At 45.0% G+C, this 12937-nt stretch overlaps 1 protein-coding gene across 1 annotated transcript in view; it reads right to left on the bottom strand.

Annotated features, from left to right (window-relative positions):
- Positions 1 to 5093, bottom strand: part of fech (ferrochelatase) — a 40237-nt gene extending 35144 nt beyond the window's left edge. Inside the window, exon 1 of the mRNA XM_033033045.1 lies at positions 4904 to 5093. Within this exon, the coding sequence (XP_032888936.1) occupies positions 4904 to 4958 (55 nt within the window). The 5' untranslated portion in view covers positions 4959 to 5093. The remainder of the gene's footprint in view (positions 1 to 4903) is intronic.
- Positions 5094 to 12937: the final 7844 nt, after the last annotated feature.

Genomic DNA, 12937 nt, shown 5'->3' with positions numbered 1-12937 from the left:
GTACATTCTCATAAATATATATGAAAGAAAGTAGCTTGACAAAATGTGGGAACTAACTAAAGACCCTCATAACATCCTTGCAATTCTTTTTGGTATCCTTTCTAGCTTTAGAGTTAGATTTAGCTCTTAGGGCTAAAGGAATCAAGGGATATGGGGAAAATGCAGGAATGGGGTGCTGGTTTTAGATGAACAGCCATGATCATATTGAATGGCGGTGCTGGCTCAAAGGGCCGAATGGCCTGCTCCTGCACCTATTTTTCTACGCTAACATTTTTTCCATAGCTGGGCTAACAGATGGCACATAGTACTCCAAATGTGGTCTCATCAACATCCTATACAGGTGTAACATCTTGTCCCGACTGCTGTGCTCAACACCCTGACCAATGAAGGTGGCGCAGCGGTAGAGTTGCTGCCTTACAGTGAATGCAGCGCCGGAGACCCGGGTTCGACCCTGACTACTCCCTGTGATCTGCGTGGGTTTTCTCCGAGATCTTTGGTTTCCTCCCACATTCCAAAGACGTACAGGTTTGTAGGTTAATTGGCTTGGTAAATGTAAAAATTGTCCCTAGTGGGTGCAGGATAGTGTTCATGTGCAGGGATCGCTGGTCGGCGCGAACCTGGTGGGCCGAAGGGCCTTTATCTCTAAACTAAACTAAAAAACTTTTAAAAAGTATGCCAAATGTCTTCTTCCCCTCTGTATCTACCTGTCCCACCACTTTCAGGCAATATACTCTTGGTCTCTCCATTTTACGACAGTCTCTAGATCCTCCATGTACTGTGCATGTTTTGCCCTGGCTTGCTCACCAAACTGCAACAGCTCACAATTGTCCATGTTAAATACCGACTGCCATTCTTTGGCCCACTTTCCCAGTTGATCTAAATCCTGCTGTAATCTTGCATAGCTCTTCACCGTCCAGTAGATCACCAATTTTGGTGTAATCTGCAAATTTACTATGTGTACTCATAGCTACTTTAATTTACAGGAAGTGAGTGGAGATTACAAAGAGTTGCTCAATGCGAGAACAAGTTCAACCAGAAAAATTCCCATTCCCACACTGACATTTCTGTCCTAGGCCTCCTCGATTGTCAAGGTGAGGCTAAACGTAAATTGGAAGAACTGCATCTCATATTTCGCTTGGTCAGCTTACAACCCAGTGGTATGAATATTGATTCACCTAACTTCAAGTAACCCCTGCATTCCCTCTCTCTCCATCCCTCCCCACCCGTCGCAGCAGATTCTCATTCTCACCTAGTAATCAGCTAACAATGGCCTGTTTCCTTTATCATCGTTACTTTTTTTGCATATCTTTAGTTCATTTGCGCTATATCTCTCTATATCACATTCTATATCTCTCATTTCCCTTCCCCCTGACTGTAGTCTGAAGAAGGGTCTAGTGGAATCAAGGAATATGGGGAGAAGGCAGGCACGGATTATTGATTGGACACGATCAGCCATGGATCACAATGAATGGCGGTGCTGGCTCGAAGGGCTGAATGGCCTTTTCTATGTTTCTATGACATGAAACGTCGTTCATTCCTCTCCAGAGATACTGCCTGGCCCGCTGAGTTTCTCCAGCATTTTGTATCTATGTTCGATTTAAACCAACATCTGTAGGTCCTTCCTATTCAATTTTTTTTGCAGGTACAAGGCCTGTGTCTTTGAAGCAAAAAATTACTGGAGGAATTCAGTGAGTCAAGTAACATCTGTGAGGGAAAACAATTGCCAATATTTCGGCTGGAGATACTGGATCAAAACATAGTGTCTTTGAATGTGACAATTGAAAGATCAATTGCTCACTCACATTGGAAAATTGGCTGCATAATCTATCCCCCTCAGTCAGCACCGTTATTCAACTAAATTATGGCTGGTGTGTAATTATGAAAAATCCACTCTGTTTGGAAACGCGCAAGTGATCCATCTTCAGTGTCTTAGTGTGAAGATCAGTGTAAACATTTTCTCTATACCTATCCCTCCAAATCCTTTAATCACCTTAAACATCTCAATTAGATAATCCCTTAATCTTCAATACTTAAAGGAATACAACCCCATTCCATGCAACCTACCCTCATAATGTAACCCTTTTCGATCATTCCTTCCCAGAGGGAACATACAGAATCAAAGGATATGGGGGGAAAAGTAGGAACGGGGTACTGATTTTGGATGATCAGCCATGATCATATTGAATGGTGGTGCTGGCTCGAAGGGCTGAATGGCCTACACCTGCACCTATTTTCTATGTTTCTATAACTACTCAAATATTCCTGAAGTGGTCTAAAATAGAGCTGTGAATTATTGTGGTATAATTACACTTTTGTATTCCAGCCATGGAGCCAAAGACCACCAATCTTTTTCTTTTGTTTTCAAAGTCTATGTTTGATTCCGCACCCTCACTTTCAATGATTTTGCATATCCATAATTTCCTCAAATTCTACCTCTGAGAAATGACTCAAATACACTTAATTCCAAGTGTAAGACTTCTCCATAGTTACTGAAATACTCACGCAAGAAATTTCAACCCAAATTTACCATTAAAGTCACATATCAATTAAAGTTCAATTAAGGATCAAATTAAAGTTGAATAGGAGTCTGGAGTGTCCCAAGTCAGAGAGTATATTCAAGTTCCAACACGGAGTTAATACGGGAATCGTTGATTCGCCAGTGTGACTGATGCGAGAGGAATGCGACACCAGCAGAGCAATGACTTTGAATGTTATAGGGCCTGTCCCATTTGGCTGTCATTTGCGCGCCATTTACGAGACCTCGTCGTCGCGTTGAGACGCACGGGTAGCGTGTGGGCCGTGCGGGACGGTCGCATGGAGAAGTGCGGAGGGGTATGGAATTGCACTCCGGGGTTTTGTAGGGCACAAAATCTTTGCGCGCATCCGGCGTGACGTATCGCGTTCACACGCAGGCGTCCTGACCTCGTATGTGTAGCATATGGTGACGCATGATTACGTTAAAGGATGTTTCAAAAGGTAACATCCAGGTAAGGAATGCAGATTTTATATCCTAAAAGAACACTAGTAACCAAATTAGTTTTTTTTTTAAATTCCACCAACAATTTTACTAACACCATTTAAAAAAAAAAATTGCAAACTAATTCTTAAGTTGGGTTCAAACCCTCAAACTGCTATATTTTGTGTCTGTTGGGAGTAATTCAAAAAGTTTAAAAGTAAATGAATTTTTCCAGCAAACAATAATTTTATCAGTGTGTCACTTAACAAATGATGTCAATACGCTGACTAATTCTACTTGCAGAGCAGATAAAATATTTGATGACCTGTGCGACTGTCGCGCGTCAGTCACTACCGGCCTGTCGCGTCAATGACGGCCAAGTGGGACAGGCCCTTATGTAACGCAGTCACGTCAGTTATCAGAGGGACGGAAAAGGTCACTCGAAGATAAGGGATCACTTCTAAAATAGACACAAAATGCTGGAGTAACTCAGGCGGCATCTCTGGAGGGAAGGGATGGGTGATGTTTGGGGTCGAGACCCTTCTTCAGACTAGTTACCTCCAATGGCCTGGATACAATCTATCCTTCAAATTAACAAAAGGGGATTATTTCCGTGACCGCCTACTTAAGAACAGTAAATGCATTTCAAAAGAGAATGTAATTCTTCGCTGTGAAGCTTGGGTGGTCGTTAACAGGAAACAAAAGGCACTTTTACAATCTTTTGGTTACAATCCCGGAGGAGGCGCTGTCCTGAACGGCTGTCTGTCCTGCAGCTGTCCGTTTTTTCCCCTTCTTTTTTATTATTTTTAGTTCGTTAAGTGTACAGTCAGGGGGTCTAAATCTTTTATGTGTGGGGGGTGGTGGGGGGAAGGGGGAAACTGCTTTTCTAAGTCCCTTCCTGGTCGGAGGGGTTGCCTTCCTCCGAGCAGCGTCTTCGACTTGTCCTCGCGGCCTACCAGCGGGTCCTGGAGCGACGTTTCCCTGAGGGGACCTGGCCAGAACGTCGGCGTTGGCGGCGGCGGCGCAGAACATCAGCTTTGGCGGCAGTGCAGCGCTGGAGCGCTATTGCGGAGCGGGCGATGCCTTTCCTGGGTCGCCGCGCTGGGACTCCAGTATGCTTGGTACCGCCGAGGAAAACATCGTGGAGCCGCGGTTCTGCGGAGCGGCCAGCTGCGACGTTTGAACTTACATCTCGCCGAGATCACCAGTGTGCGGAGCTCCGTCTGGCGTGGTCTGTTGGCTTGGAAGCCGCAGGCTCCGGTGGGAAGGCGGCCGTTCCTGGCACCCCAAGCTGCTGGGGGTTCTCCCGACGCCGGCGTACCATCACCCGGCGAGAACATCGGGCGCCGTGGCGGCGACTGTGGAGGCCTCAATAAGCCCGACTATGGGTGGACAAGAGGATGGGGACTGGACTTTGTGCCTTCCCCCACAGTGGGAATCACTGTGGGGGGATGTTTTGGTGTTGAATTTCTTTATGAATACTGTGTTGTATTTTTATTAGTGTGCTGCAAGGACATCAGAATTTCCCCTGAATAAGGGGATTAATAAAGTATTTATCTATCTATCTATCTATCAATACATTGCAACATCTCGTGTCGGCTGAACTCTCTTACACCCCCCTCCTCCCCACCGTCACCCCCCCCCCCCGCCTCTCCCCCACTACCCCCTCCTCCCCACAACACAGCCCCACAACACAGCCCCACCAGCAGCAGCCCCGACACCACCAGCAGCCCCACCACCACCAGCAGCAGCCCCGACACCAGCAGCAGCCCCGACACCAGCAGCAGCGGCCGCTGCGACCACAAACACAAACACAGACACAGACACAGACCCGGCCCCGGCCGTCTCCAGCCAGGCACATCCAACCCCCGTTGACCGCAATCTCATCCCGGTGCAGAACCCATTTGTCTTTCATACAACGACGAGGCAAGTGGCCGTGAAACTCACCGACACACAGGCGACCTCTCACTCCCAGCGTCAGGCTCAGCCTCAGCAGCGCCATAGTGAGTGACTAGTAAACCCGTCCCAGGCTCCGCGCACTGCGCTCCCCACGTTCCGCTCCGCTCCGCTCCTCTGCTGACTCTTACTCACTGTACAACAAATATACTACAGGTCTTTGCAGGACAACGCCAAAAAACTACAGGGAGACGGCACCTGGCTCCTCCCAACAAAGCCTCTGGCAAGGCAGTTCATGGAAATCAAAGAGCCTTCCTTGTTTTGCAATTGATATGACGAGGCTATTCTCAGCCTCGAGTCGTACACGCTGTACATTGCTTTGTTCACTTGTTTTATTTTATTTTTTGCAGATAGAATCATAGAAAATAGGTGCAGGAGGAGGCCATTCGGCCCTTCGAGCCAGCACCGCCATTCATTATGATCATGGCTGATCGTCCCCAATCAATAACCCGTGCCTGCCTTCTCCCCATATCCCTTGATTCCACTAGCCCCTAGAGCTCTACCTGACTGTCTGTTAAACCCATCCAGTGACTTGGCCTCCACTGCCCTCTGTGGCAGGGAATTCCACAAATTCACAACTCTCTGGGTGAAAACGTTTTTTTCTCACCTCAGTCCCCTAAATGGCCCCCCCTTTATTCTAAGACTGTAGCCCCTGGTTCTGGACTCGCCCAACATGTTGCCTGCATCTAGCTTGTCTAGTCCCTTTATAATTTTACATGTTTCTATAAGATCCCCCCCCCCCCCCCCCCCCCCTCCCCTTCATCCTTCTAAACTCCAGTGAATACAAGCCGAGTCTTTTCAATCTTTCCTCATATGACAGTCCCTCCATCCCAGGGATCAATCTCGTGAACCTATGCTGCACTGCCTCAATCACTAGGATGTCCTTCCTCAAATTAGGAGACCAAAACTGCACACAATACTCCAGATGTAGTCTTACCAGAGCCCTATACAACTGCAGAAGAACCTCTCTTTTGCAAAGATTTTGCAAAACAATTGTTAAAATTTATTATTACTGAGATACAACTGTATGTTGAGAGGTATTTGAGATTTACATGTTTTTGGTTAGTAACAGCACATCAACCTATGAGGTCCAGGGTCTGACCTCCCCAGAGGAGCATGGGTGAAGCTCAACAGACTTCGTACTGGAGTTGGGCGTTTCATTGCCAGCATGTGGAGATGGGGATTCCACCAGAGCCAGCCTGTGAATGCGGAGCAGAACAGACAGCCAACCATGTCATCTCTGGGTGCCCGCTCTACCACCCACCAAATGGAGCTCAGTGCCTGGCAGACATTGACACAGAGCCAGCATATGGCTGTTCAACACCCGGCTTGAGATCTAACTATTGCTTTGGTTTATGTTTCATTCGCAAGAAGAAGAAGAAGAAGAAGAACCATATGATTGTTACTATAAGATGAAATATCGAGAGGATTTGAGTATAGGAGTAAAGAGGTCTGGATCATTGTGTGCAGTTTCCTAATTTGAGGAAGGACTTTGTTAACTTTGTTATCTTCCCTGTTTAACAAGACCTTCTCCATGTTAACTGTACTTGAGCAAATTTTAGTTTTGATTACCACAAACATTCAGTTCACCTTCTTGCACAATGCCAGGGTGACATTTATAAACTGATTTTGTGGTTTCTGACTTTTTTGGGGAAGGGAGTTAATCTTTGAGATATTTGAATTGTCAGAGGTTATGGGGAGAAGGCAGGAGAGTGGGATTAAGAGAGAGAGATAGATCAGCCATGATTGAATGGCGGAGTAGACTTGATGAGCCGAATGGCCTAATTCTACTCCTATAACTTATGAACTTATGAACACAGAACAGTACAACACATGATCAGGCCCACAGTGTCTATGCCGAACATGATTCCAAGACCATCTCTGAATTACCTGCACATAATCCACATCCCTCCATCTCCATATGCCTATCCGCCTCAATCTCCAACCATGACAGCACATTCCAGGCACCCACCACCCTCTGTGTAAGACATGTTAACTCGCACGTCTCCCCTAAACTTTACCTCTCTAGCCTAAAAGCTATTCCCTCTAGTATTTGTTTTTTCCACCGTGGGGAAAATAGGTTCTGCCTGTCTACCCTATCTATGTCTCAGAGACTCTAGTCTTTGACATTTACCCTAAAGGGTGCATAGCGTTAGCGTGAGAGGGGCAGAATTTAAAGGTGATGTGCGGGGCTAGTTTTCAAATAAAGAATAACAAACGATTGAAATCTGAACAGAATGTTGGAAAGTGTTTGTCCTTAAACTCGGGAAGCAAATGGGGAATTACAAGAAAATATGTCTGATTGAAATGACATTTCCGATGGTGAGGAGGACCAGATTGACAACATTCTATGATTCTTAAATAACGTTGAAAATACACATCACCACAACAGTAAGTATGAGTATAATATTTCACTTGCCCTATGGAAAGTATTAGTCATCAGTTCTGTTTAAACAAAATTGGCCATTCTAGAATATTTTTTTCTCTGTATTACTTCTTTTGAACAAAATCTCATATCTAGATCCCTGTAATATCCAACAATGTATGCTCGCTAATCTTGAATACACTGACCGAAATGCCATGAAACCCAAGTGTACAATTTCGAGTTACTTTACAATGGATGTAGAAATTTCTTCTCATCTTTGTCCTGAATGGCAGATTCCTTATAATTGTGCTTTATGTTCTGTCTTGTTCCCCTTACTTGCAATGCACCAGAAAATAGTTGCAATGGAGGAAATGAAACAAAAAATCACTAGACTAACATCTGTGATATTCTCACTCAAAGACAAGTGAATCTTTTGGATTGTTAACCTGGGAGGACTGCGGAGACTCAGTCATTGATTTAATTCAAAAGTCCGGTCATTAATTTTCTGCATATTAGACAATCAATGGAAATGGGGATTTAACAAAAAAACAACCTGACATATTAAATCAGTCAGGATCTAACTGAATGGTGGAGCAGGCTCAAGAGGCCAAAAGGCGTACCACTACTCCTAGTTCTTAAATTCCCCTGATTCCATACATCCCAGCAAAAAGAGCACCTTGTCAAGCCAGGTAAAGGGCCTGTCCCACTTTCACGACTTAATTCTAAACCTCTGCCGAGTTTAAAGGACATTTAAAAAAAATCAAGATTGTCGTAATCTACAAACTCCTACAGCCTTCCACGACTATGTTCACGAACTCCTACGATTATGTCTACGAATTCCCACAACTATTTCGATGCCCTCCTTACGAGTAAAAAGTTGCAATTTCTTTCATCCCAACCATTTCTTTACTCGTGGACACTTTTTATCGGGCTGGAAAAAACGTCCTGACTTACTTGATGCCACGAGTACCTACGGCTAGCATAACAAGCAGCTACGATATATCTATGAACTCCTATGACCTCCTACGGACTCGTTACGGACATTCTGTGAGTTTGAATCAAGGGGAAAACTCGGGAGAATTCGTGAATACCTCGTGAAAGTGGGACAGGCCCTTAAGTATGATGAAAACCTCAATAAGATCACCTCTCATCTTTGCAAACTCAGTAAGGTGTAGGACCAGTCTACTTAATCTCATATACAACAAATTCGACATCCCAGAACTCAATCTGGTGAATCTGTGCTGCACTCCCTGCATCATGGATGACATTGTCTGTACTCCAATCCTCTTGCAATAAGTGCCAGAGTATCATATGTTTTCCTAATTGCTTGCTGCACGATGTGCACAAGGATTTCTGGGCTCCATGATCTTTCAATCTCCCACCAGTTAAAAAGCAACAGATTTTATCTTTTTTTCTAATGCCAATGTGGATAATTCCTTACATTTTTTTTCACTTATATAATACACATAAGTCCCTCATTAAGGACATTGATATAGAGCATGGTAGTCAGGTCACATCACTAATCCCTGCGGCAGGTTTATATCAGGTAGTGATAACGTTTTCTTTAACTACATGGAAGTAAGTACTCGAGTATTTGAGTTGGATAAATGTATCTGTTAGATGGGAAAATAGGAAAGGAAACCGAGGCAAAATCTAAGACACTTTGAAAAGACATTCAACAAGCCAAACGTCAAAGCAGGTCGCAAAGCAGGTCCAAAACAACTGCCGCAACATTCTGGTCTTTCTCTACCTCTGCTGAGAAGTTTATCTTTGTAGGGTTCAGAGAAACCTTGCACACCAATTCCTTTTCATGGGAGTGGAATGCTTCAATGTTATCCAGTCATCCACATTGTTTTATCACTGGACAATTTTTTATCTATTTAATTAAATTGTTCTGCCTTCAAGAAGATATTAGTAACAGCATTTAAAATGACCTGCAGGCTTTGACTGATAATGGAGCTAGCTAACTCCAGTCTGTATGAAGTTGATGACTTGCCAAAATGCACTACTACTGACGTAACTAGCCATTGCCTCCAAAACCTCTTTTGAATTTTCTAGTCATTGGAATGAGGAGGGGAACTAGCCGATTAACACTAACTTGATAGATTTGTTCTCACTTCCCAGCTCAACATGCTTTAGTTTAGATATTGCTTCATAATAATGCTAGATATTGTCTATTGTATAATGCACAAACTAAATGTAGAATAAGATCAGCCCACAAATGGTATTGATTTATTATTATTGCCAAAGAGACACAAAATCCTGGAGTAACCCAGCGGGTCAGGCAGCATTGACTTTCAGAAGGCTTTCGACAAGGTCCCACATAAGAAATTAGTATACAAACATAAAGCACACGGTATTGGGGGTTCAGTATTGATGTGGATAGAGAACTGGCTGGCAAACAGGAAGCAAAGAGTAGGAGTAAACGGGTCCTTTTCACAATGGCAGGCAGTGACTAGTGGGGTAACGCAAGGCTCAGTGCTGGGACCCCAACTATTTACAATATATATTAATGATTTGGACGAGAGAATTGAATGCAACATCTCCAAGTTTGCGGATGACACTAAGCTGGGGGGCAGTGTTAGCTGTGAGGAGGATGCTAGGAGGCTGCAAGGTGACTTGGATAGGCTGGGTGAGTGGGCAAATGTATGGCAGATGCAGTATAATGTGGATAAATGTGAGGTTATCCACTTTGGTGGCAAAAACAGGAAAGCAGACTATTATCTAAATGGTGGCCGATTAGGAAAAGGGGAGATGCAACGAGACCTGGGTGTCATGGTACACCAGTCATTGAAAGTAGGCATGCAGGTGCAGCAGGCAGTGAAGAAAGCGAATGGTATGTTAGCATTCATAGCAAAAGGATTTGAGTATAGGAGCAGGGAGGTTCTACTGCAGTTGTACAGGGTCTTGGTGAGACCACACCTGGAGTGTTACGTACAGTTTTGGTCTCCAAATCTGACGAAGGACATTATTGCCATAGAGGGCAGAGAAGGTTCACCAGACTGATTCCTGGGATGTCAGGACTTTCATATGAAGAAAGACTGGATAGACTCGGCTTGTACTCGCTAGAATTTAGGAGTTTGAGGGGGGATATTATAGAAACGTACAAAATTCTTAAGGGGTTGGACAGGCTAGATGCAGGAAGATTGTTCCCGATGTTGGGGAAGTCCAGGACAAGGTGTCACAGCTTAAGGATAGAGGGGAAATCCTTTAAGACCGAGATGAGAAAAACATTTTTCACACAGAGAGTGGTGAATCTCTGGAACTCTCTGCCACAGAAGGTAGTTGAGGCCAGTTCATTGGCTATATTTAAGAGGGAGTTAGATGTGGCCCTTGTGGCTAAAGGGATCAGGGGGTATGGTGAGAAGGCAGGTACGGGATACTGAGTTGGATGATCAGCCGTGATCATATTGAATGGCGGTGCAGGCTCGAATGGCCGAATGGCCTACTCCTGCACCTATTTTCCATGTATCTATGTATCTCTGGATAAAAGATATAGGTGACGTTTTGGGACAAGACCAGCAAGTTTGCAGATGACACAACCCTGATTGGACTGATCCAGGATGGGGAGGAATCTGCCTAGACAGGAAGTGACACAGCTGGTGTCCTGGTGTCTTCGTAAGAAACTGGAGCTCAATGCTCTTAAGACAGTGGAATTGATAGTAGACTTTAGGAGAGCTCCCTCTCCCCTACCCCCACTCACCATCAACAACACCACAGTCACATCTGTGGACTCTTTTAGGTTCCTTGGAACCATCATCTCCAAGGACCTGAAATTGGAGGTCATTATTGACTCCATAGTCAAAAAGGCTCAACAGGGGATTGTACTTCCTGCGGCAGCTGAGGGAGCATAATCTGCCACAGGCAATGATGGTCCAATTCTATACTGGCATCATAGAGTCCGTCCTCACCTTCTCCATCATGGTCTGGTTTGGCTCAGCCATCAAGCACGACATCCGGAGTCTGCAGCGAATCGTCTGATCATCTGAGGTTAATGGCTGCAACCTTTCCCCCATTGACGAACTATACACTGCAAGGGCCAGGAAGCGAGCGGGTAAGATCATCTCTGACCCCTCTCACCACGGCCACAAACTCAATTTATCTGTCGTTGTGGTATTCACTGGAGTCCAGAAAATAGCAATAAACCCAGGTGGGAAATTAGGTGGTCATTTCGGTTGTGATGTTTTAATTAGAGTTTTAAAAATAATGCAGATATTTTCACTTTGTGTGCTATCTAGGACTTCAGTGCACTGTAAATATTAGATCCAGGTCCTTCACGTGTGAATTTGTTCACAAAGAATGCTATTCCTGTGCACTGTATACTACGATAAACATGAGATGTGCTGTGATAAGTTTGCATACCATACCAAACCCAGAAACAATTAGAAATAATAGAGCAAATGTTAGTCAGGACACTGAAGGGCGTCCCAAATCTTAATTAAATGTGGTTGTTTGCTCTAGATCTGCTTCTTATGAATTTTAGATGTATTTTCTGCACCTTTTGTGTTGATCAGCAATTCCTCTACAAATTATGTCAAGTTTATTTCACAAAATGATTTAAATATTTTGATTAAAAACTGTGGTACATTATAAAAGATATAGACACAAAAAGCTGGAGTAACTCAGTGGGACAGGCAGCATCTCTGGAAAGAAGGAATGAGTGACGTTTCGGGTCGAGACCCTTCTTCAGAAAATATATAATTAGGTGACTAGTGGGATACCGCAAGGCTCGGTGCTGGGACCGCAGCTATTTACAATCTACATCAATGATTTGGATGAAGGGAATCAAAGTAACATTAGCAAATTTGCAGGTGACACAAAGCTGGGTGGCAGTGTGAACTGTGAGGAGGAGCCTATGAGAATGCAAGGTGACTTGGACAGGTTGGGGGAGTGGGCAGATGCATAGCAGATGAAGTTTAATGTGGATAAATGTGAGGTTATCCACTTTGGTATAAAAAACAGGAAGACAGATTACTATCTAAACGGCGTCAAGTTGGGAAAAGGGGAAGTACAATGGGATCTGGGGGTCCTTGTTCATCAGTCTATGAAAGTAAGCATGCAGGTACAGCAGGCAGTGAAGAAAGTGAATGGCATGTTGGCCTTTATAAACAAGAGAAGTCGAGTATAGGAGCAAAGAGGTCGTTCTGCAGTTGTACAGGGCCTTAGTAACATGTTGAAGTGCGTTTTTTAATTTTTTTTATAATGTCTTTATGTGGGAGAAGAGGGTACGGTAAGGGGGATACCGTCCTTCAGTCGCTTCCTGGGGAGGATGCGACTATTATTCGAGTCGCATCCTCGCCCACCACCCCCCCGTGGCCTACCTACTGGATTTGCGTGGCCTTTCCTGCCGGGACCGACCAGAGCTGCAGCAGTGGCGCAGCGTTGGAAACATCGCGGGGCGGGCGATGCCTTACCGGGGATCGCCGTTTGGAGCCCCGGAGTGCTGGGCCTGCTGCACCGACATCGCAGAGCTCCCAACGCGGGCAGCGCTGATCAACATCGCGGAGTCCTGCGACTCCGCCCGGCTCGGCCTGCGGACTTGGGAGCCGCGGACTCTGGTGGGAGGTAGCTGATCTGGAGGTCCGGGACACTGAGGATGTTCTCTGTCGAGGTTCGGCGTCGGTGTTCCATCATCCTGGCGTGAGGGCCTGAGCATCGGG

Source organism: Amblyraja radiata, chromosome 1, assembly GCF_010909765.2.
Source record: "Amblyraja radiata isolate CabotCenter1 chromosome 1, sAmbRad1.1.pri, whole genome shotgun sequence".
In the NCBI taxonomy this organism is placed as follows: Eukaryota; Metazoa; Chordata; class Chondrichthyes; order Rajiformes; family Rajidae; genus Amblyraja; species Amblyraja radiata.
This window is presented reverse-complemented; position numbering and strand designations above follow the sequence as displayed.